This window comes from Trachurus japonicus, chromosome 21 (genome assembly GCF_045865225.1).
Source record: "Trachurus japonicus isolate A0001 chromosome 21, Traja_1.0".
Taxonomy (NCBI): Eukaryota; Metazoa; Chordata; class Actinopteri; order Carangiformes; family Carangidae; genus Trachurus; species Trachurus japonicus.
Genome location: NC_140927.1, coordinates 34,109,016 through 34,135,472, shown reverse-complemented (window position 1 = coordinate 34,135,472; position 26,457 = coordinate 34,109,016). Strand labels below are relative to the sequence as shown.

Sequence of the window (26,457 nt, the reverse complement as noted above, 5' to 3'; positions counted from 1 at the left end):
CAGGTAGAAAGAGGAAATCACTTTATATTCAGTTATTGAGTGTCTAAGTAGCATTAATCTGTTTCATTCATGTTCTTGGTGATAAAGAACTAATTACAACTGCTGCATCATCTAAAACTCATCATGTTATCACCACATTCAAGAAAAAGAAAAGAAAATCTCAATATGGAAAAAATAACTTTTTAATGTTTTTTCTTAGAAAGAAAAAAGACCTGATTCATTCTCTGGGAAACCAACTTAATCCATATATAGAAATAGTATTTTCATTATAATTCTACTGTTTTTTATTCTACTGTTATTGTTTCTCTGAATGATTTCTTTGATAAAAAGGTATTAAAACAAAACAATAAAACTTAACACACTGTGTTGTTTGATATGTTTTAATTGAGTCATGTTTGTCAGATGAATGAAGGAAAAAGTTCAAACTTCATTTTTCATTCCATTTCAGTATAGAATTTTTTAATATACACATTTACTCATTCAAAGTGAGTACTGGTCAATCTCAGGCTACTTTATTTAATTTATTGCTGCTTTTATCATTGCATTTTTGAAGTATGAGTAACAGCAATGAGGGTAACAGCAATGAGTTTTTAGCATAAAATCAGCAATTGTGTGAAATCCAGCCAAATAGCATCTATACTAATAGCTGGAGCACACAGAGCACATTCTGAGGATTTAACTGAATATTTTACTTTTGATATCAACAAACACTGTCTAGAGATAATTTAGGTAACAGGAATGAGTGACCGACCCTGACATAGCTACAATATCATTCAGTTTCAGGAAAAATAAATTACAGAATTTAATGTTGGTCTTCCCATGACTTTCAAAAGGCCTAAATGATGTCACTTCCTGCTGAACATGTCACTGGTGGAATGGTCCAAAACTTTTAGAGTGTAGAATGTGTTAAACAGCACTGAGTGAAAACCTGGGGACGGGACTAAAATGTGAATTTTAACCAAAATATAATTAGGTTTTAATTTAAAAAATGTTATATAAGTGTAGATATAATATAAAGTCACACTAATATGCAAAAAAAATGAGATTTTAGAAGGATTTTATTCACTATGCATTGTGGTAAACTATAGCGTTTGGCTGTGGGGACATGCAACAAAGGCTATGTTTCAGTGCTTTGAAAGCCTTTTTATAGTAATTAAAAATTATATATCTTTAATTTCTACAGTGATTCATGTGTATGGTGCTTTGTTTATTAATTAAATACAATTTATATTATATTATTACATGTTTTTATAGGCTACATTTAATATGCTGGGGACAGAAATGGCACTCTTTTGGTGGAATCGCCCACAGTAACGTTACAGTAACAGTAGCTACATGACGTGTTGTTACCGCGGTGTCTCTTCGCTGCTGCTGCCGCTTCTTCGCGCTGTTCGCGGGCATCGTGTCAGCGGTGAACGGAGCCTCTTAACGGGGCCGCTTCACCGGGAGTCTCTCCGGTCTCAGTCTCTCTCTCTCTCTCTCCAAAAACACCCACGGACACGGAGCTCCGGTCCACACGGGTCATAACAATTCAAACATCTGGAACTCAGTATGGACTTCAAATAACAAATACTGTGTCACAAACAAAATGAAGGAAGTTTCCTTTAAAATTATACACTCAATTCACCCGGTCAATCAGGCCATCTCTAAATTTAAAAATATTAATATCCACTGTACTTTTTGTGAACAGGAGGAGGAAAATATTTGTCATCTGTTTTTTGAATGTCGTTATACTCATTTGTTTTGGATAGAACTAGAAAACATGTTTAAATGTTTGACAGGCATCAAGATTAAACTAAAAAAAAAAGATATAATTCTTACTTATGATGGAAAAAAACCTTAAGGGAAAGGAATTGTTTTTGTTGAATCTTTTTATTTTACAAGGAAAATATTATATCCATAAATGTAAATGGTCATCCAAAAAAACATATTTTTATGAGTTTAAAATAGAAATCAGATATTACATGCAGCTATTACAGAATATGAAAGACAGAAAAGCTATAAAAACCTTGGAATATTATAAATTATTGCAAACAACTATTTAATAATACCTATAATATATAATATAGTGTTGGTACCCCTTTCAGTGTATATATGTTTTGTTTGTCTGTTCATGGTATGTTTATTGTTTGAATATTTGTATATATAAATGTTTAATAATAATAAAAAATAAAAAAAACTTCACAGGTTACATTTATTATTTCATTTTCAGGTTGGTTTATGTTCAGCTGCAGGTTAATTATCACCATAGATACGCTGGAAAGTATTATAGGATAGGATGCACTGATTTGAACACCTGCAGTCCCTCCATCTTCCAAGACCTCTCCCATCTTCTCTTCCTTAAGAACCTTTATTAGAAAGATGGATTCCTTATCATCTGGCAATGTTTATTTTATGTTTTTTTCCTTTTCCTTCTTTTTTTTTAAATTGTCATTATTTTTATTGTCATTGTCATTTGTGTCTCCTTTTTTCATGATCCCCCTGTCTGCTTTGTCCACCTTTATCTTTCTGTATAATGCATAATGTCAACATGTCTATGTTATGTGCTTAGATAATGCTGTTATGCTCATCTCACCTCAATAAAGCACAAAAAACAAAAAAACAATCTGTTTTTCCATGGATGTTTTCTAGGAAGCTCCCAGTTCTTCTCCTGTGGGTGTTGTCCCTGCTGCAGTGGATCAGTGTCGCCCCCTGCTGACGCTCCTGACCACATCACAACAACACAACACACACAGGGGAAACACACACATGTTCTTCTGACAAGCGGCGGACTGGAGATCGATATTATCATTAATGTTTTAACTCTTTATGGTTCAGTAGTAGAAATAAACAGCAGTAAAAACACCAGTCTGTCTACTCAGATTACAGAAGTCACCTCCCCTCCCCCACTTCCTCTTTTTACTTTTTACTTTCACTTTCACCACGCGGTTGTGTGGCAGTTTATTCCCCCGTGTGAAGGTAAGGTGAACAGTCTGAATGTTTTCCTCGTTAACACCTGTCGTTACCTGAGTTCTCTGCCCTTCAACGTGTCGTTGTGTTGTTGTTGTGTTGTTGTTGTGTTCAGTGCTTTAAGTGGGAAAAAATAAGTGCCGGTACTCCCCTTTTCAGCTGTTGGCTGGTAAATTAGGCGGTGGGCGGTCGATACCAGCACATCATTAAGTGACAGGCTACTTTACATTCAAATATGATGTTGATTAAAAAAAGAAAAACGTTCAATTGAACTTTCCAGAAAGATTTTTAAAAAGTATTTTCTTGTTAAAATCCATCTGTGAATAATGTATGACGACAAATGAATCAGTATTTGTTATTTTAAGTTTACCCACTTCATAAAGTATCTCTATCCTTCCCTAATTGCTGTCCTAAATTATTGCCAAATTAAAATTTTCACTAAAATCAAGAAGTTTTTGTGATTTGTGGCCAAATAAACAGCCTCCACAGACAGCTGTCATTGTTCTAACAAGCTGACAGCAACAGTTTCACAGTGTTTCTCAGTAAGAGCTTTCATTTTACTCTGCTCTTGTTAACGAGTAGTGTTAAGCATTTTGGGAAATATGACTCACATTTAAGCATGTTGAATACAGTAAGTGGAAGGCTACTTATTGGTAGGCTACCACTGGAAAGTCATGTAAATGGCTTTACACTGTAACTCACGAAGGTTTTAGTCGCTCCACATTCACATCTCGTCTGGACACATGGAGTTATACTATGACGAGGCAGCGGCGTGCGCTCCGTACGTGCATGTGAGAGAGTCATGGATGAGAGAGCGCACAGCGCGGCAGCCCCGCCCCTCAGTGAGAGACAGAGGAGCACAGAGAACAGGGCAACAGAACCGTGGCGCTCAGGGTGAAAGAGGCATCACTATCACAAATCGGTCAGAGAGAATGAGAACAGGACAGAGTATGTCCAGACTCCCGGTACTCCCCGGTACGCCGTAAAAAGTCCCGGTACGCCGGGGGTTAAAATCTAGAAGTGCCGGTACTCCGTACCGGTGAGTACCGGCCCATTTAAAGCACTGGTTGTGTTGTTATAATGTGACTGTAGCTGAGTCAGAGCTGTAGCTGTAAAGTCTGGACCGACAGAACCGTGTCCTCCATGTTGTGTGGATGTTGTGGGTAGAACCGTGTCCTCCATGTTGTGTGGATGTTGTGGGTAGAACCGTGTCCTCCATGTTGTGTGGATGTTGTGGGTAGAACCGTGTCCTCCATGTTGTGTGGATGTTGTGGGTAGAACCGTGTCCTCCATGTTGTGTGGATGTTGTGGGTAGAACCGTGTCCTCCATGTTGTGTGGATGTTGTGGGTAGAACCGTGTCCTCCATGTTGTGTGGATGTTGTGGGTAGAAGCTGGAATAAGAGCAGAAGCAGAGTCAGTGGATGGGTTAGTGGATTTGTTCAATACTATGGTGTTAATAGTTAAAATAAATTAGAAACAATGTGGTTGAATTATGGGTGTTTTATTGAATTTAGTAACACTCTTTGTCCCCAGAGGACAGAAGAGCACAAAACATAACATTATCACACAAGTTGTGTTTCATCTTTTTATTCAACTTCAGACCAACCTGTTAACACTAATTTCACACCTCATTTATATGAAATAAAACCTATTTTCTGAGTTTCACAAAACAGGAAATGACTCCACCTGGTTTGACGGCTAAAAAGCACACAACACAACATTATCACACATATTTGTGTTATAAAACAAATCAACATTCATTTCCAAAACATGTCGGTTTAATGTAATGTAAACGAGATTGCGCTGATACGGAGAGTCTCATGTGACAGCGGGGCAGAGCTGCAGCTGCTGTGCTGCCATGGACCTGATGATCAGGTGGCCCACAGTCAATCAGTCCCGGATCCTCCACCGTCACAGATCCCCCGAAAGCCCCTGCAAATAATACATCGACAAAAAGTGGCAAGTTGCACCTTTTCGTCGGCTTATTATTTGCGGGTTTTTTGTTTTTTTTTTAAATCTTATAACGTCTCTGCAACATGCGGCTCTCAGTGCTTGTCGGTGTTGTGCAGTTAGAGCTGTGTCTCCCTCCTGTTCCCCAGGTAGGAGGGGGACAGTAGCCCACCAGGGCTGGGTGATAAAACGCTATAAATTGTGAAATAACTTTTCTTCGATAGAAATATGAGACGTGGTCGATAGTTTTCATTCATCCATGTTTTGGCAAATAGCGAATGTGTTTGGGTTGCTGCAGACGTGCACATCAGCTGACACCGCCGGTAAAAAAAAAAAAAGAGAGAGAGAGGGAGAGGGAGAGAGAGAGAGTTGCAGAGAGTGAGTGAGTGTTGTCTCGAAATAAAAAGTAAAGGAGAACTCGGACCAGTGACTGACAAGAGGCTTGGTGCGCAATGGGGACAACGGGCAGTTGTAGCTTTGCGGGGGGGGCGGCGGGCGCGGGGGGGGGTCGTCGATCCTCTCTTTGACTTCGATGCTCGAGATCGTGACGTAATTTCGATCGATTTCGATAAAAAATCGAAATCGTGACACCCCTAATGTGTGATAATGTTGTGTTTTGTGCTTTTTAACCCTAACCCACATCACCCAGTTGGGGTCATTTTGATGTTACTATTTGCTGCCATAAAAAAATTAAAGGGTTAACAAAAAAATCCTGATGGAAGTTTGTCATACACCAGTGTCTGTTAATCCATCAATTCATTTTCCTTTGATCTTTACTATATTTGAAATTATTCAGATTTTCTGTTTTCAACAAAGTAAAGTAAAAATAGGTATAATCAGTGTTGGGGAGTAACGAATTACATGTAACGCCGTTACGTAATTTAATTACAAAATTTACATAATTGGGAAAATGTGTAATTAAATTACAGTTTCTTTTATGAATTAAAAATAAAATTGTAAAACTCAAAAAATAGTTATAATTTAATATAAATGAGGTATTAATTACAAAAAAAGTGTGAAATTAGTATTAATAGGTTGGTCTGAAGTTGAATAAGAAGATGAAACATAAATGTGTGTGATAATGTTGTGTTTTGTGCTTTTTAGCCTGGTTGCTACACCCTAGAAGACAATAGATGTTACTATTTGCCACCATTAGAAAAAAGAAGAAAAGGTTAAAAATAAAACTCCTGATGTTCGTTGTTGTGATAGTGGAGCTGTGAGGTGAAATAAGTGGAGGCCCAGTTGTTGTGTGTGTAGCTTGTTTGGTCCAGTGGTTTTCTACAGGGACGCTGTCCACACAGAGACTGTGTCACATCAACTCAGTGGATCTCAGTCCTTGTGTGTGTCAGTGGATGGAAACAGTGGTCCATGGATCATGTTGCTGGGCTGCAGCTCCATGACGCCATCTAGTGGACGGATAGTAGAAGTACAGCAGCTGATGGCAGCTTCCTCTTCCTCACTGCTGTGTGACTGCATTCAGCTGACACTGATATGAAGCAGAGGAGAAGAGCCAATCAGTGGAGGAGCAGCTGGAGACATGATGGACATGTGAGCTGCTGTGCAGATGAATGATGTGTGTTTCCTCTGCAGGTGAAGCTACAAAGTGTGTGTGAGCTGATGTGGATGTGAGCTCAGCAGCATGGATCAGTGTGAGGACAGAGAGGAGGGAGCCCCTCCCTCTAAAACCAAGAGCCAGACCACAGGTCAAAGGTCAGAGTTTAATGTGCATTGTCTCTGTATATTTAAACCAATAAATTCAAATTCAAAACAGTCAGAAAGACTTTTCTCTCTAGAAGTCAGTTGTTGTGTTTATTAAAAGATTCAGATTGAAGATATTTCTCATCAGTTTTTCTCCAACATGCACATTTATCAGTTGTGTTGTTGTTTCAGGATCCAGCAGCAGAGACCAGACTCTCCTGAACCCAGCTGTTTGTCTTTAAAGAGCAACGACTCAAAGGACATTGTCATTGACTTTAAAGGAGGATGTGGATCAGCTGATCAGATGTAAGAGACAAAACTACATTTCAAAGGTTTTGAGTTTCTGTTGAACGTTCTTCCTGTGGAGTCACATTTCAATGATTCTCATTAAAAACTGAGTTATAACTCAGACACACGTTCAGTGAATGACTGACAGCATCCCATGCATCTTTTTTCTGTTATTGCGTCCACTGCTGACACTACTAAATATAACAGCTGCTTTTTGTTCACTTCCTGCAGCAGTCGCTCCACTTCAGCACTAAAGTTCTTTTTATGTTTGAAGTCCGACGCTCCCTGTAGATTTTTGTTTGGACATTTTAACTTTCTTTCTCAACTCACCTTCTCTGACATTCTTGATTTAACAACACGTTCATGAATCTGACGTAGAGTTTGCATGTTCTCCCCGTGCATGTGTGGGTTCTCTCCAGCTTCCTCCCACAGACCAAAGACATGCAGGTTAACTGGTGACTCTAAATCACCCATAGGTGTGAATGTGTGTGTGTATGTGTTGGCCCTGTGATAGACTGGTGACCTGTCCAGGGTGAACCCCGCCTCCTGCCCAAAGTCAGCTGAGAAAGGCTCCAGCTCACCCTCCACCCTAGTGCGGATGAGCTGGATAGAAGATGAATGAACTTAAAGAGATATTGGTGAATGAGGCCCATTGTTACAAAATGTAGGAAAAGGAACTCTTTCAGTTGTGTTGTTGTTTCAGGATCCAGCAGCAGAGACCAGACTCTCCCGAACCCAGCTGTCTGTCTCTAAAGAGCAACGACTCAAAGGACTGGCTGATTAAATTTAAAGGAGGACGTGGACCGACTGATCAGATGTAAGTTGCAACTGACAGTCAGACTCAGGTTATTGTAGAAAAGAACCAGTTTGTACGACGTGTTGTTGGACCAGGTCTGAAACCAAAGTGTCTCTGTCTGTTGTGAACGTCCTCAGGGGACATATGAAGTCCATCTTGTATTATCTCTCTGTCCTGATGTTGACTTGACACTGATTCCTCCACAGAGTGGACCAGGAGAGCTCAGAGGTTCCCAGTGGCCAGTCTGCCCAGCAGCATCAAACACACCTGGACTCCATATTTATGGTGAGGACATGTCCAACAGCTGCTGTCACATCTGTTGTGTTCACCATCATCTCCATGCTGCACTTTGACACCAGTGGATTGTCAGTCTGTCCAACATGGATCTGATGTTTGGCTCCATGGTTTTAGTTTGATGCTGTCACTCATAGAGTTTCTGTTCCAGCTGCTGGAGGAGAACATGGTCACTTTTGTCAAGAACGAGCTGAAGAAGATCCACAAGGCTCTGAGTCCAGATTACCCAGAATGCTCAGGGAGTCAGCGGGAGGATGAGGAGGTGTTGGACGGTGAGGATGAAGAGCAGAGGAGGAGCAGCAGAGAGGCATTAGTGAAGATCACAGTGAACTTCCTGAGGAGGATGAAGCAGGAGGAGCTGGCTGAGCGTCTGCAGAGCAGTAAGAGGATTTCTCTAAAGATTCAACATGATGGACAAATGAGACATTCACTGACATCAACACACGGAGGGAAACATGTTCACATAGTCGTTGTTTAGAGGAATTAAAATGTTATATTCTCTTATTGATCTAATTTCTTGTGTTTTTATTCAGAATATTTTGCTCCTGTTTGTGGACGTAAACTCAAATCTACCCTGAAGAAGAAGTTCCAGTGTGTGTTTGAGGGGATCTCTAAAGCAGGACACCAAACCCTTCTGAACCAGATCTACACAGAGCTCTACATCACAGAGGGAGGGGCTGGAGGGGTCAATGATGAACATGAGGTCAGACAGATTGAAACAGCGTCCAGGAAACCAGACAGACCAGAAACAACCATCAGACAAGAAGACATCTTTAAAGCTCCACCTGGAAGAGACCGACCAATCAGAAGAGTGATGACAAAGGGAGTGGCTGGCATTGGGAAAACAGTCTTAACACAGAAGTTCACTCTGGACTGGGCTGAAGAACAAACCAACCAGGACATACACTTCACATTTCCCTTCACCTTCAGAGAGCTGAATGTGCTGAAAGAGAAAAAGTTCAGCTTGGTGGAACTTGTTCATCACTTCTTCTCTGAAACCAAAGAAGCAGGAATCTGCAGCTTTGATCAGTTCCAGGTCGTCTTCATCTTTGACGGTCTGGACGAGTGTCGACTTCCTCTGGACTTCCACAACACTGAGATCCTGACTGATGTGACAGAGTCCACCTCAGTCAACGTGCTGCTGATCAACCTCATCAGGGGGAACCTGCTTCCCTCTGCTCGCCTCTGGATAACCACACGACCTGCAGCAGCCAATCAGATCCCTCCTTACTGTGTTGACATGGTGACAGAGGTCAGAGGGTTCACTGACCCAATGAAGGAGGAGTACTTCAGGAAGAGGTTCAGAGATAAGGAGCAGGCCAGAAAGATCATCTCCCACATCAAGACATCACGAAGCCTCCACATCATGTGCCACATCCCAGTCTTCTGCTGGATCACTGCTACAGTTCTGGAGGAGCTGTTGAAGACCAGAGAGGGAGGAGAGCTGCCCAAGACTCTGACTGAGATGTACATCCACTTCCTGGTGGTTCATCTAAAACTGAAGAAGGTCAAGTATGATGGAGGAGCTGAGACAGATCCACACTGGAGTCCAGAGAGCAGCAAGATGATTGAGACTCTGGGAAAACTGGCTTTTGAGCAGCTGCAGAAAGGAAACCTGATCTTCTATGAAGCAGACCTGACGGAGTGTGGCATCGATATCAGAGCAGCCTCAGTGTACTCAGGAGTGTTCACACAGATCTTTAAAGAGGAGAGCGGCCTGTACCAGGACAAGGTGTTCTGCTTCGTCCATCTGAGTGTTCAGGAGTTTCTGGCTGCTCTTCATGTCCATCTGACCTTCATCAACTCTGGACTCAACCTGATGTCACAACAACAAACAACCTCCAAGAAGACTGAAACAACAGGAGTCAAATCTGCAGAGACAAACTTCTACCAGAGTGCTGTGGACGAGGCCTTACAGAGTCCAAATGGACACCTGGACTTGTTCCTCCGCTTCCTCCTGGGTCTTTCACTGGAGACCAATCAGAATCTCCTACGAGGTCTGATGACCCAGACAGGTAGTGACTCACGGTCCAATCAGGAAACAGTCCAGTACATCAAGAAGAAGATTGAAGAGACTCCCTCTGCAGAGAAAAGCATCAACCTGTTCCACTGTCTGAATGAACTGAATGATCGTTCTCTAGTGGAGGAGATCCAACAGTCCCTGAGATACGGAAGTCTCTCCACAGATAAACTGTCTCCTGCTCAGTGGTCGGCTCTGGGCTTCATCTTACTGTCATCAGGAGAAGATCTGGACGAGTTTGACCTGAGGAAATACTCTGCTTCAGAGGAGGCTCTTCTGAGGCTGCTGCCAGTGGTCAAAGCCTCCAACAAAGTTATGTAAGTGTAGAGATAGTTGGATTTATTCATCATTAGATAAAAACCCATCTGTCTTTCAACAGAACAGATAATAAACTCCTTTCTTCTTTAATTCCTCATGATCATCTCTTCAGACTGAGCAGCTGTAACCTCTCAGAGAGAAGCTGTGAAGCTCTGTCCTCAGTCCTCAGCTCCCAGTCCTCTAGTCTGAGACACCTGGACCTGAGAAACAACAACCTGCAGGACTCAGGAGTGAAGCTGCTGTCTGGTGGACTGGAGAGTCCACACTGTAGACTGGAGACTCTCAGGTGAGGATCCATCCAGGTGTTTATCTGATGACACTTGAACACAGTAGCAGGTGTTGACAGAGGGTTCCTGTGTGTTGTTGTGTGTGTTCAGTTTGTCAGGATGTCTGGTCACAGAGGAAGGCTGTGCTTTATTTGACATGTTCATATTCTTAGTGAACGTTGAACTGAACGAATCAGTTTATAAATGATGAACCTGAGCAGCGTTCACTGTCACTAGAGTGAACACTGCTCAGGTTTTATGACAGTTTTACATCACGTCTCATGACGTCTCCATGGAGACGGCTCAGCATAAATAGTATGTCATTGTGGTACAGAAGGTACAGACACATCTACCACTGCTGAAGACAGTTTGTTTGAGTGTTTGAAGCAGTTTGATGAACAAACAAGTGAAAAAAGAAAAAAGCCCCTGGATATTTCCACATACAGTTTACCTTCACTACACCTGGTCTTTCACTTTCAGCAGAACATGACTCATTGTTTATGTGGTAAAATATTATAGAGTTTGTTAGTGGTAGTGATTAGAGGCTGGTGATGGCGGGAGAAGGAGGTTCTACTGAAAAACAACAGCTGATTATTTATTTAAATGAACATGAATTAGTTAATTTTCATCTGAATGAACTGAACTTACAAGGAGTTGTTTTTAAGTGTGAACTGACACAAACACTGACTGAAGAAACTAAACTGCATGTGGTGGTGGTGGCTCATTGAATATCTGAAGTGGTGTGAACATTAAAACACTGATTCCAGGAATCTGTCCCAATATTTTATTGTTTGGAGAAAACAGTATAGATGATGGTTGGTGTAGGTAGTGGATGGTTTGTTCTGTACAATGAAATAATAAAGGAGCATTACACATTATGACATCAAACAAATAATAAAGATAAATGAAGTTATTTTCCTTCAACTTTATTAACACATCTATAGTTTTGGTGATTCACTTTAAGGTCAAACTCAGGTCTCTAGTATGAGATATATACAGAGATTCTGTCTTTCAACAGAACAGATAATACATTCCTTTCTTCTTTAATTCCTCATGATCATCTCTTCAGACTGAGTGGCTGTAACCTCTCAGAGAGAAGCTGTGAAGCTCTGTCCTCAGTCCTCAGCTCCCAGTCCTCTAGTCTGAGACACCTGGACCTGAGTAACAACAACATGCAGGACTCAGGAGTGAAGCTGCTGTCTGGTGGACTGGAGAGTCCACACTGTAGACTGGAGACTCTGGACCTGAGTAACAACGACCTGCAGGACTCAGGAGTGAAGCTGCTGTCTGGTGGACTGGAGAGTCCACACTGTAGACTGGAGACTCTCAGGTGAGGATCCATCCAGCTGTTTATCTGATGCCACTTGAACACAGCAGCAGGTGTTGACAGAGGGTTCCTGTGTGTTGTTGTGTGTGTTCAGTCTGTCAGGATGTCTGGTCACAGAGGAAGGCTGTGCTTCTCTGGCCTCAGCTCTGAGCTCCAACCCCTCCCATCTGAGAGAGCTGGACCTGAGCTACAACCATGCAGGAGCCTCAGGAGTGAAGCTGCTGTCTGCTGGACTGGAGGATCCAGACTGGAGACTGGACTCTCTCAGGTATGGAGAGGCTGCTGCAGCCACACACACTAGCCATGTTTCCATCCAAAGTGATTCGAATTACTGGTAAATGCGCATTAAAAGAAATTCGAATCATGTGTGTTTCCATCTACGGACTTTGCACCCCCGCCCCCGGCCGGACGGACGGACTGACGGTCTGATTTGAACACATTAGCGCGATTTAGCTCATATTACCGTCATAACGCGACTTGTGTGTGTGTGGGAGAGAGAGAGAGAGTTGCGCCGCCCCAGACTTTATTAATGATAAACGCTGGACGCGCTGGTTGATAAGTTTGGTTTTTACTGAGGAGGAACTATGAAGAACTGTGCAGTAACATAATTATGAAGGTGTGTGGGGGCTTTTATTTTGCCGTGGCGATGCGCCACAATTAATTAATTGTTGTGTGACAGCGGAAACCCTGATGTTGTCTTGTGAGTGAACTGCAAACACGGGAGCAGACGGGGTGACGGTGCGCTACGTCACACTTGATTCGCATACAGCTGTTTCCATCCCATTCGAATCAACCAAAACCCGGCCACAGCGAGCGTATTTCAGTTTGTGCGAATCAGGGGATTTTAATTCGAATCACGGCGTTTCCATCATCATTTTCTGATGCGATACATCTCGATGCGCATCTAAACAGCTGATGGAAATGCACCTACTGTCTGATAGAGGAGGAGGAGCTGGAACATTTTCTATGGCCCCGTTCACACCTGGTCACACCTGGTATTAACATCTGTCTCAGGTGATCCATGCATTGATGACATCAGATCCCATCACTCAGACCATATCCAGAGGTGGTGTAGGCCACAGTGAAGCTCCGCCCACTCCACTGACGTCCTCTGTCTCAGTCTGACTCGTCTCAACACAGTTTATACTGAAGCCAAAGTCTCAGAGTGTTTCAAACATGAGCTGTGCAGCTTTCATCAGTCACAGTGATGAACTACTGGGATCAGGAGTTTCTCCTCATGATGACTTCAGTGTCTCATCATGACTCACTGTGTCATATTCAGGAGAAGAGATGTCAGTGATGAAAGCAGCTGTTGGCAACTGTGCTCTGAGTCTCTCCAGATGTTTGGATCAGACTTTATTTCAGAGTGTATCAGGAAACATTTCAGCTGCAGCTGGTTGAACTGCTCCTGAACCAACAGAGTGTTTGACCTGAACAGTCCCAGAGACTGTAGACTAGAGTTCTCAACGGGCCTGAAAATTACAACCCGAACCGACCCGACCCGCAGGTTATTAAGCCCGGACACGACGGAGCCCGAGACACCAGCATTAATTAGTTGGCCAAACCCGGCCCGGCCTGAAAAAAAAGGCCTGCTTGCAGCGGGACGTGCCGCTGCCGGAGACGCAGCACTTGTCTTCTGCCTCACGGTACCAGCCCGCTAATGGGCGGGACTTAAGGCACTGCTGTAGGCTATATTTGCCCTTTGATTTGCCCTTTGCGGGCGCAATTGATTACATTTCCGCCACGGGAACAGTGCATCTTTGTGGAGATTTATCCACAAACCAGTGCACGTGCTTTTGACGCACAGCTGCAGCTGTGGAGTAGGCACATGTCTATCGTAATGTTTCAGTGGTTCTGCCCACAGCAGCACAAGATGCAGATTGGGATATTTGTCTGAGACTCACACATGAACAAACAACAATTTACACCAGAAATGTGTTTTATGAGAGAGAAAAAAAGGAAGCCCGAGGTCCGACTCGACCCGAGTCACTTTCATATTTTTTTTACCCGAACCCACGGGTCCAGTCGGGCTTGTCGACCCGTTGAGAACTCTACTGTAGACAACTGTTGAGTGTGGACACACTAATAACAACACAGCAACAAGAATCAAAGCATGTCCACTGCTCAGAGACATTCGTCTCCCAGCGTCTCCAACCAAGGAGGAAATAAGAGACAGAAACCAGGCGGCACCATCAGGTCTCTCTCTGGTCAGATATTGATGATCAATAATCAGCTCAGTCTCTCTGAGATCCTGATCTTGTCCTGATGAGATGTGTTGTTGTGTTGAGGAGACAGTCAATCACAGTGTGACATCCAGATGTCCTCACTGTCCAGAGGCCTGGAGCTGTCACTCAGAAGAAAGTGTAGTGAACAGACGTCTGTTCACTACCCATTTCTCCGACCATACATTTCTTTATTTTTGCATCCATTAGTCCGACCTCCTACTTCTCCGACTTAAGTGGCCCTAACCCTTAACCTTACCCTAAACCTAACCTTAACACTGTAGAATGGGTAGTCGGAAAAATGAGCTGTCGGACTTTTGGGCAGTCGGACTGATGTATGCTCCCCGTAGTGAACAGTGTAATAATCAGTGTTTGCGGCTGAATGTGTGTGTGGTCAAACAGCTGTTTTCAGACTGTGTGTGCTGACTCCAGATCAGATGAAGCCACAAAGTGGCTCCTTAATGAAAGTCTCCAGCAGCTGGAGCTTCACTTCCTGTCTGAGTCCATGCGCTCTGAGCTGAGCCTGCTTCTCTCTGCTCTACAGTTTCTCTGCTTCCTCTGGACTCTGACCTCAAGTCCAGTCAAAATGTGTGGACAGGTTTGATGGAGCTCAGGGGCCTCATTTATAAAACTGTGCGTAGGAAAGATGACTATGGTGGCGTACGGAGGAAACACAGGAAATGCTTGCGCACAAAAACTTTCAGATTTATAAAAGCTTGCGCACGCATGTCCTACGCCTGTTTTCATTTTAAAATCACAATCAATACTAAAGTTGGCGCACGTGAAAAAGCGCTTCACCCCGCCCATACGGTGCCTATATAAGGTCAGGGAACACCCTTTATGAATATTCATTCATACCAAATGAACCAATAGACGGCGGAAAAGGGGGGACAAGAGCCTAGGAAAAACATTTCACACGTGGAAATACTGGGCCGATTGGACGCGCTGGTTCTGGTGCTGTGGCCGGACTCACCAGCATCAATTCTCCCGAACCCAGCCAAAAAAAAAAAGAAAGGCTGATGCGTCAGCGCCGATTCAGTCCATTTCACAATAAACAACACATATGTGATTTATATATTTACATTACAATATAAAAAAGGAAGCCCAAGGTGCGACCTGCACCAAGGCTTTTGTTTACCAGTTACCAGCGCATCCGAACGGGCTGGTTGGACCGGGCCGGTACTTCCATGTGTGTGAAATAATTTTAGTGCTTCTGAATCCGGAATTATCAATATAAATTATGCCTCGTTCTTTGTTTTTGCCAATATATCCTTCATATGATTAAGGCAATATTTTATTATTTCACACAAATGTATCAATTTCACATATTTTCTTTGATTTCATCCCTCTGCTGTTGGTGTCGCCGTTTCCCGTTTCTCCAGATTTTGTGCGTACGGCAGAGTCAGAGCTGCCGTGGAATTGCGCACATTCTCCCGCCAAGTTTGTTCTTTATAAATCCCAAAAGTTGCTTACAAGGTGGCGTACGCCTTCTTTCGTGCGTATGCAGCGTTTCTAAATGAGGCCCCAGGACTGGTCCTGAGGACGGCTGCTTTATTCCACATGATGTGACTGATCTCAGTGAGTCAGTGTGTTGCAGCTGATCTGTGTGAAGAGCAGAGAAGAACAGAGTCATTGATCATGAGATCCTGATCCGTCCTGTCACTGTGATCAGATGGTTTCTATTAGAGCTCCTTCATCCACTCATTGCTGCTGTGGCTCCTGTGGAAACCTGCTGAGCTCTAACAAACGTGTTGAGTGTGTTTCCTTCCTCATCAAACACTGAAACCACACTGCAAAAATTCAAAATCTTACCAAGAATATTTGTCTTATTTCTAGTCAAAATGTCATTTCTAGTCAAAATAAATCTAATTATACTTAAAATAAGACTCATCACATTTAAAAAGTATCTTATTTTTAGACACTTTTTAATTTTTTCAAGCAAATTTTCCACTTTAAATAAGTAGAAAAATCTGACAGTGGAGCAAGTTTTTCTTTCTTATTACAAGCACAAAAAACTTGCTTTCACTGGCAGATTTTTCTACTTATTTCAAGTGAGAATTTGTTTGAAACAAGTGAAAATGATGTAAAAACAAGTTAATTTTAGGTGATGAGTCTTATTTTAAATGGAAAGAGATTAGTTTTGACTAGAAATGAGACATTTTGACAAGAAATAAGACAAATATTCTTGGAAAGATTTTGAGTTTTTGCAGTGCATCCACTCTTCACAGCTGCAGTCTTCTTCTTTCCTGGTGCATTGTGGGATATCTGGGCTGGTCAGCTCCACCTGTTGTGTCTTCATCTTCTTTGCTGTGACGTGTGTTTGTGCAGCTTGAGAGTCAGAGAGTGAAAGTGTGTGTCTCACACTGCAGTGACATCAGATGGAGAAAAGACATGATGAAGTGTTTCCTCCTGGTCTCCTCCTGCTCTGTATCATCACTAGATAAAGACTCCAGCTCCTTCTTCTCTGTGCTCAGTGTTCATCCATACATACCAGCCTCCATGTGAACACAGTGATAAAACAGTGTGTGTGTGATAGCCATGTAATGTCCATGTGTGCATGCTGACAGAGAAGGTGCTGCTCTGACCCCCCTCCTCCTTTCAGGGTGGAGCCTGCTGGAGTCCCATGGTTGACACCAGGTCTGAGGAAGTGTAAGTCTGTTTTTACTTTGATTCATGGAAACGAGGGATGCACATGTTGAACCGTTTAACCGTTAACCGATAACAAGAACTTTGACCGATTAATACTATCAATTATTAATTTTAGTAGCTCCTTGTCGTCAACTCATGGGGGCGTGTCGACACGTGCAGAGTTCACTGCCTTCAGTCATATTTTGCAGTAAAAAGTTCCACCGGAGGACTGACAGTATGTGCAGCAGCCCCCGAAGGTCAGACCATAAATGTAGCTACACAGACATAGATGTGCATCACCTGTAACAACGGCGCTGAAAACAATGAAAAAAGTAACTAAAAGAGGAGGCTGATGCAGCTCTCCTGCAGCTCCACAGAGGAGCTCTGCTGCTCCTTCAGTCTGGTGTTTGGCTGCACTTTGTAACTAAAACAGTTCTACACTGGACGATCTAACCTCCATATGAGAGATCAGCTGAGACAGAGCAGAGTGGATGTGGCACTGATCAGCTGTCACAGCGCACGTGTGTATTTAAAGGGATAGTTCAACATTTAGTCAAATTGGCCCACTGCCATAATCCCTATAGTCATAGCAGTAGGTTCGTTACCTTTAATTGTCGGTGCAAGCTGTTTTTAGAACGGCGGAGCAGAGCCGTGAGCTGCTCAGAGCTACGCTACGGAGGCTCATTATGGGATTTCTTGGTTTCCCTCATCTTTTTTTTTTATTTTTTATTTTTTTATTAATTATTTCCTCACAACCAGTTTTACAATACTAATTCAGTAACCATTTGGACAATTCATTTTACAAGTGGTATTAGTAGACAAACAAAATTTTAGAATATTTAAAAAGAAAACAAAAGAGAAAAAAGAAATTAGCAACAGCAACCATAAAAAAATAAAAATAAATAAAAAACACGCCAAACAAACAAAAAAGACAGAACAAGACAAAAATAAATAGAAACAATATATAAAAAATAATAATATCAGTCATGGGTTCCCTCAATCAATTCATCAGTACGTACATATCTTTATCAATCACTTCTGAGTATAACCTATGATCCCGCTCAGTACCAAAAAACAAACAAAGATTGTTTCCCTCATCAAACTCGTCAAATACAAAATCCAACAACTCCAAAATGCTCTGGTAGAGTAGAGTAGAGTAGAGAATACTTTATTCATCCCGAGGAGGGAAATTCATAACAAGGACAAGTTGTGAGCTGCACATTCACCACACTATGAGATAATAACACAACATTACCACACAGAGTTGTTTTAGAACACTGAGCAGCTAGTGGCTCTGCTCCACCGTTCTAAAAACAGCTTGCACCGGCAATTAAAGGTAACAAACCTACTGCTATGACTATAGGGGTTATGGCAATGGGCCAATTTGCCAAAATGTTGAACTGTCCCTTTAATAGCAAAAAAAAAAAGAATTGGAGCGTCGTAATCTTATCAGTTAACGGTTAATAATCGGTTAACGAGCGTCGGTTATCGGTCAGAAAAGAAATTTAAAATGTGCATCCCTACTGGAAACAAAGCAGCACATTCAACCATCTTCACACTGTCACATCACTGACCTCATGAGTCTTCATCAAACTGTCAATAACTGATCAATGATCAATAACTGCAGCTGTGTCTTGTTCTCTCCATCAGATTCCTGTCCACTCACAATCGACACAAACACAGTGAACACAGAGATCAAACTGTCTGACAACAACAGGAAGGCAACACGTGTGGAGGAGCATCAGTCATATCCTGATCATCCAGACAGATTTGACTACTGGCCTCAGCTGCTGTGTTCAACTGGTCTGACTGGTCGCTGCTACTGGGAGGTCGAGAGGAGAGGAAACGTTGAGATATCAGTGAGTTACAGAGGAATCAGCAGGAAAGGAAACAGTGATGACTGTGTGTTTGGATGGAACGATCAGTCCTGGAGTCTGTACTGCTATGGTGGTGGTTACAGAGTCTGTCACAATGACATACAGACAGATATCACCTCCTCCTCCTCCTCCTCCTCCTCCTCCTCCTCCTCCTCCTCTGTCTCTAACAGAGTAGCAGTGTATGTGGACTGTCCTGCTGGCTCTCTGTCCTTCTACAGAGTCTCCTCTGACTCACTGATCCACCTCTACACCTTCAACACCACCTTCACTCAACCTCTCTATCCTGGGTTTACACTCTTCTATCCTGATTCGTCAGTGAGTCTGTGTTGAGTGAAGCAGAGTCTCCTCCTGTCACAGAAACCTTCTCTCTGTTGAACAGACAGTTCAGTCTCTACACGTCTGTCTCTGTCTCTCACTCACGTCGTCTTCACAGGACAGAGATGAACACAGTTTAATAATGAACTCATCAGCGTCATGGCAACAGAAAAATCACTGGGACCTGAAAAACAAGAAGAAGTTTATGAGAATCACTGAGAAGAGTTTAAAAAATCAACTGATTTAATCCATGAATGTAAATAATCTGATGTGAAATAAACAACAACATGATTTAAAAAAGAATCAGTAAATAAATGAATTAATAAACAAACATTTACATGTCGACATTTATTACTGGATTTATTTTGTGATTCATTTCCTGGCAGATTTTAATTCATTCATCAAGTTTTGACTAAAATGTCTCTCCATAGGCGTCAACGTCTTATTCTGAAATTGTTCACTGCTGCCAATGTGTGACTTTTACTTTGTAGAATGTTTATCAGTTGTTTTTCTCTAGTTGTTAAAGGGATAGTTCACCCAAAATTCAAATTTCTGGGAGAAGTTTCAGAGTCCTCCGTGGCTTCTCTGAGTTACGGGGGGTCCGTGCAGCAGTATTTGTCCATATAATGGTTGTCAATGGACACCACTTTTCTTCATCCAAAAAGACACACCAAAAAACATCCAAATACCTCCATGCTGCTCGTCTGTAATGTCCCTCTTGTATTGAAGCCCCGACATGAGAAATTGTTCCGTAAAAAATGAAATAAGTCTATATTTTAAGCTTGTTTGTAGCGGAAGCTCCCAGTGTCTCAGTTCACTGCTCTTCCTGTGTCGCGGAACAATTTCTCATGTCGGGCGGCTACCTAAAGCACCAGAAAAGAGACCAAGATGGATCACTGCAATCCGGAGAAACGGCTGGGCTCCTGGCAACGACACCTGGATTTGCAGTTCACATTTCGTGTCAGGTAACTTTAAATGATGTTGTATTTTTGGGCAAAATCATTTCATTACATTTATTGGCCAACGTTTCCCCAGTAAAACTCTGAACGCTAGCGTCTTTCATTTAGCTACATCATAAAAATAAAACTGTTTGACTTTATTTCCTGGACTGTCATCATTTATGCTAATTACCTGTAGTGGGAATAACAGTTGGATTGTTTCAGTGGCATTTTGTAAAGTGTCTAATAAAAACAAAAGTTTTTTCTGTTGGTCCTGCCCACAGTTAAATCTACTGCAGGTATATTCATAACCTCATACAAGCTTACTATCAAAAAAAAAACATTGAAAAATTAGAAAAGTAGCGTTTTATTTAGCCTAATATATAAAGAAAGTGACTAAACCTCCACAGATGAATTTTCCTTTGGGGTTCATAAAGTAATTCTTATCGTATCTTAAACCAAATTTAGTTGTAGGTAACCCTTTTGGTAACACTTTACAATAAGGTTCCCTTAATTAACGTTAGTTAGTACATTATTAAGCATTAATTAACTGTTTACAGATATATTAACAATCATTATTATGTATTACTTAGGGTTAGGAAACACATTAATTAATGTAGCCTATTAATAAGCAGTTAATTAATTTTTACTACTCAAAGTTAGTTAATAAATTAAAAGTTGAATAATATCATTATTTATCATTATGTATGCATTACTCAGCATTACTTAACACATTAGTTTATATATAAATGCTTAGTAATGTACTAACTAGCGTTAATTAAGGTAACCTTATTGTAAAGTGTTACTACCCTTTTTTCTAATTGTTATTATTCATTAATCATACTCTATTACAAATACTGCTTTCTTTTTATTGCTATTGCTCTTTATTATCTGTACTATACTTCCTTTGCTGTTGTCTGCTGCTGCAACCTTGTAAATCCCCTCCACTGTGGGACAAATAAAGGATGATCTTATCTTAACCCTAACCCCTAACCCTAAAACTAAACTTACATAATATTATTTATAGTGTTTCTAATGGTTCTTCTCCCTGGCTTTCTGGAGACGACCACAGCCGTGATGTTTGTCTTTGCCTCATAAAGCAGGTCAAAGGTCAGAGAGGACTGAGGCCTTGAACTGAGCCCACTGGCAGCAGAGACATTTACAAACCACAGGTCTATTCTTACCACTCACATGATGAACCTATTTCTGTGCTGTCAGGTAGGGAGGGGGGGGGGGGGGGTCAGATGATCTATCTCTACAGATCACAGATAAATAAACACACACACACAAAAACATCAATCATATATAATATATTTTTTAATTTTTGTAGAAAAAATAGTTTATAAATCATGCAGTCGGTACATCTCTGGAGCCATCTCACATTCAACACATCATCATCATCATCATCATCATCATCATCATCATCATCATCATCACAAACACTCCCCACATGAAACTCAGATTAGAACCGTTCTCTTTAAAAGCAGTGAATATAGTTCTTTCTTATGTGATCGTCTCAAAACCGATATTTACACTTGAACTAAGTCATAAATATGATAAAATGAGAATAATGTTTAGAAATGAAGATAAATATGCTGCCAGGAGGCCAGGAGGAGGCACTGTATCTATTAAACAGCTGAGAGATTCAAGTAAAAACTCTTCACTTTGACTCCAGCTCAAAAAACAGAAGAATAAAAACTATTTCTTTACTTCTTTGAGCTGCAGAGGTCAGACACTGCAGCTGCTGCTACTTCCTGTTTGAGATCAACCAATCACAACTCTTATAATAACCATAATAATAATAATAATAATAATAATACATCAGCTAAAAGCAGCATCAATAACAACAGCTTGAAGATTTGTATTTATCAAGGTTTCAGATTAAATCTGGCATGGATTTGATTCTCTATCACAGTCTAAACATCGTCACTGTCTCAGTCTTGTATCATCAACAGGTTTCCTGTCACATCGTCTCTGTTTGTGTATTTATATACAACAAATACATCACATTGTTGGTATTGTTAGTGACAGTGGGTTTTCACACTTGCTCAGCTGCATTTCAAAAATAACACTTACACTGCTCTTATTGCACACATGAGAAAAAACAACACAAACACCCTTTAGCTTTGTAATAATTCAGCAACTCTTATGTCCAGCATCGCTCTCTAATAATAATGACCAGAGCATAGTGTAACAGGAAGAAGAAGAAACAAAACACTGCCCCCTACTGAGCAAAAAGTAGTAGTTACAGTACAGTTAGTCCGTCTGTCTAACCTGCCTCTGCCCTTCACTCTTATATTTATATTTATATTTATATATTCTACTATAATATACAACATGTGTTTGTCTGTGCAGATGAAGAAGTCTTTAAACCACGGTGTGCAGGTTAGTAGCTGAGCCTCGTCTCTGGTTTTATACCATGACGTCATGGTTTTAAAGATTAACAATCTATATATTGATTGATTGTAACAGGAGGAATCCTGACACCAGCGATATGGATTTAAGTTCCCTGATGTAACGACGTCGACTTTACAACAGGAACAGAGTGAAAATATGTTTAGTTAAAGGTAGATTATTAAAAACAGATATAAACCAGCCAAAAAAAAACTAAGTAATGGATCCCTAACAACAACACATTGACATTTACACTGGTTAATGTTTGATGGGGAGTCTGAAGTCACCTGGTTTAGTTTCTACTAGATACCTGAGCAGAACCTGAACAGTCTGGTGCAGTCAGATCAGATCTGGTCTGAGTTGTTGCGTTGTGCCCTTCGTCACAGACCATCATCAAGGTTTCTTAGTGTGTTTGTATTGGACCCTGGTCGTACAGCGATTGGTGCAGCCGACTGTGTCATCACATCATCATCATCGTCATCATCAAAGTCTGAGGCCCTGGGGGCTTGAAAACGCAGAAAAGTGACACTGCCACCTCGGCGCCTGGCGTGCTACAACATTCAATTCCACAGACTTTTGCGTCGTCGTGTGCACGCGGATTTCCTCCCTAGAAACGCTCGTCTAAACACGGAATAAGAAGTGAGAACGCAACAACGCCACTTTACACTGCAAAAACTCTACATCTTTCCAAGAATATTTGTCTTATTTCTTGTCAAAATGTCTAATTTCTAGTCAAAACTAATCTCTTTTCACTTAAAATAAGACTCATCACCTAAAAATTAACTTGTTTTTAGATAATTTTCACTTGTTTCAAACTAATTTTCACTTGAAATAAGTAGAAAAATCTGCCAGTGAAAGCAAGTTTTTTGTGCTTGTAATAACAAAGAAAAACTTGCTCCACTATCAGATTTTTCTACTTATTTCAAATGAAAATAGACTTGAAAGAAGTAAAAAGTGTCTAAAAACAAGCTACTTTCTGTGTGATGAGTCTTATTTTAAGTAGAATGAGATTGTTTTGACTAGAAATAAGACAAATATTCTTGGTAAGATTTTTGAGTTATTGCAGTGCAGGGTTTTCTGTTCAGACCGTTTCCGTGTGAACGAACTCTTTAACGGGTCAATAATGAAAAGCAGGAGCTCCTCTCAGCTCTCTGCTTCCTGTCTGATCCTCTCAGCTAATTATTATTATTACATTCAGTCTGTTATCTCCTTGACAACATCCAGAAGCTTCACCTCAGACTCTGCACAGAACGTGTTTTTTCTCCCTTTGTTGTGTAGAAACTGAATATTCAGAGGTTTTCTGACTCTTGAAGACATTCCTCATCTGTCATGGTCGTTTTCAGACCAAAATAACTGATCAATTAATCAATATAATGATCGATCAGTGATGAGATAGTTGCGTGGTGTCGCTGTCATTAACTACATCTGGTCCATGTTATGTATACACTCTCTATAAACGGGTGTTTTATTTTGAAGGGTGCCGTGCCGTCTTTTCAAAGTAAAGGTCAGCGCAGGTTCACAGGTTTAAATAAAAGGCACTGACATGAACATTCAGTTGAACTCAGGTGTTCTCTCTACTAGGGATGTCACCATTACTTGTTTTTCACAGTTAATCGCGGTATTAAACGCCACAATTAATTGATCGTAAAGATTCCTAAATATCATCACTTTCCAAAAAAAGATTATGTCAGAACCGTGTCGGCAGATGTGGCACCAAAGTAAAGGTAAATGCTCAGATACTGGTCCATACGTAACATTGAACTGGTAGGAATTTAAATGCTGGAGTCAGTGTCATTTGTAATAATTAAAAAAAAGGATTCAACGATTAAAATCACCATAACTCACTGAATATTCAACCGATTTTCAAGCCGCTTGGTTTATTATAAATGTCAGACATATATTTATGATACAACAACAATTTTGTAGGCTATCTAACATACATTTAGGCTACATACACCCACATGCATAAATACACTGAAATGTGTTCTACAAGGGTCTGACTGCTGGGTCAGAAACCCCGGACCAAGATGGCGGCCGTGTTGACACACGCTGAGAAGCAGAAGGCGGCCTCTAGTCAGTATATATATCTATGACATCAGACCCAGCTGGTCACCTGACCTGAACTCACCTGTTGATGAGCGGCGCTCTTCTGGACACTTTACACACAAAGCGCTGCAGGAAGCGGTCAGTGAAGTAACCGTGAGCTGCAGCCGACACCTTACTGACCACACTGCTGACACACACACACACACACACACACACACACACACACACACACACACACAGGATAGTTCAGGTACGCTACTCACAAATACTGTAGTAATAGTAATATTTATTACAGGTAGAAAGAGGAAATCACTTTATATTCAGTTATTGAGTGTCTAAGAAGCATTAATCTGTTTCATTCATGTTCTTGGTGATAAAGAACTAATTACAACTGCTACATCATCTAAAACTCATCATGTTATCACACAAAAAAAAGAGAGTCTCAATATGGAAAAAAACGTTTTAATGTTTTTTCTTAGAAAGAAAAAAGACTTAAAATGATTATTAAATCATCCATCCATCATCCATGTCTATAGAAATAGTATTTTGATTATTATTCTATTGCTGCTACTACTGACTGTTGTATTTGTTATGATAAAAGGTATAAAAAACAAACAATAAAACTTCATATTGTGTTGTTTGATAAGTTTTAGCCACGTTTGTCAGATGAATGGAGGAGTAAAACAGTTCATATGTCCCTGTGAATGATTGTGAAACAGAAGCAGGTTATATGGAAATAACAAGTAGGCTGAATGAGTAAAGTAGGCTCATTTAGTTTGTAAAACAGCCTAAATGTTCAACATGTTCCTCTGAGCTGTTGTAGTGATGGAGTAGCTGCAGCAGCATGTCATGGAAATCCCTACTCTAGTACTTAGTAACGGAGTACTTAGTTACAGTTCCTCGGTACAGTAACGTTACAGTAACAGTAGCTACATGACGTGTTGTTACCGCGGTGTCTCTTCGCTGCTGCTGCCGCTTCTTCGCGCTGTTCGCGGGCATCGTGTCAGCGGTGAACGGAGCCTCTTAAAGGACAATTCCGGGCGAATTCAACTCAGGGGTGTATTTTCATATCATTTTAGGTCTAAAAGAATGAATCTGAAGATTTTCAGTTTAATCGCTCCTGTTTTGCGGTAGCTGCGTCTGTCCCTGTATCGCTACGGCAGCAATGAATGGGAGTGGATGTAAGTTCTGCTGTTTAGGCTGTTTCCAGCCCTCAAAGCCGCAATTTTTTTCCAGACAGCGTCAGATGGCGACTCAAACATGCACCGAGAAGTTTATTTACTTCAAGCAAGCTGGCATGTTTGTAAAACTAGATCTAATTCAAAGTCTCCCGGAGTCTCGCGCGAGACCCAGTTGCCGTGCGCGGTGTGTTCACATGCAGTGGGAAAAGCTACCGTTTGTGTCATAAACACAGGAATATCAACTCTTTACTTGCTTCAAGTAAAAAAAACTTCTCGGCGCATGTTTGAGTAGCCACCTGACGCTGTCTGTGGAAAAAAATGTACACTTCAAGCAAGTAAAGAGTTGATATTCCTGTGTTTATGACACAAGCGGTAGCTCCGACTGCGCCTGAATACACCAGCACTGCAACTTCGGGCTCGCGTGAGACTCCGGGAGACTTTGAATTAGATCGACTTTTACAAACATGTCGGCTTGCTTGAAGTAAATAAACTTCTCGGTGCATGTTTGAGTCGCCATCTGACGCTGTCTGGAAAAAAATTGCGGCTTTGAGGGCTGGAAACAGCCTAAACAGCGGAACTTACATCCACTCCCATTCATTGCTGCAGTGGCGATGCGGGGACAGACACAACTACTGCAAAACAGGAGCGATTAAACTGAAAATCTTCAGATTCCTTCTTTCAGACCTAAAATGATATGAAAACACACCCCAGAGTTGAATTCGCCCGGAATTGTCCTTTAACGGGGCCGCTTCACCGGGAGTCTCTCCGGTCTCAGTCTCTCTCTCTCTCTCTCTCTCTCTCTCCAAAAACACCCACGGACACGGAGCTCCGGTCCACACGGGTCATAACAATTCAAACATCTGGAACTCAGTATGGACTTCAAATAACAAATACTGTGTCACAAACAAAATGAAGGAAGTTTCCTTTAAAATTATACACTCAATTTACC

At 41.3% G+C, this 26,457-nt stretch overlaps 1 protein-coding gene across 1 annotated transcript; it reads left to right on the top strand.

Annotated features, from left to right (window-relative positions):
• Positions 1–3,751: 3,751 nt before the first annotated feature.
• Positions 3,752–18,964, top strand: LOC146965663 (NLR family CARD domain-containing protein 3-like). The gene is made up of 7 exons (XM_085766348.1): positions 3,752–3,791; positions 8,510–10,313; positions 10,427–10,600; positions 11,650–11,778; positions 11,884–11,910; positions 16,732–16,778; positions 18,408–18,964. The coding sequence occupies exons 1-7, from the start codon at positions 3,752–3,754 to the stop codon at positions 18,962–18,964; spliced, it is 2,778 nt and encodes a 925-aa protein (XP_085622474.1).
• Positions 18,965–26,457: the final 7,493 nt, after the last annotated feature.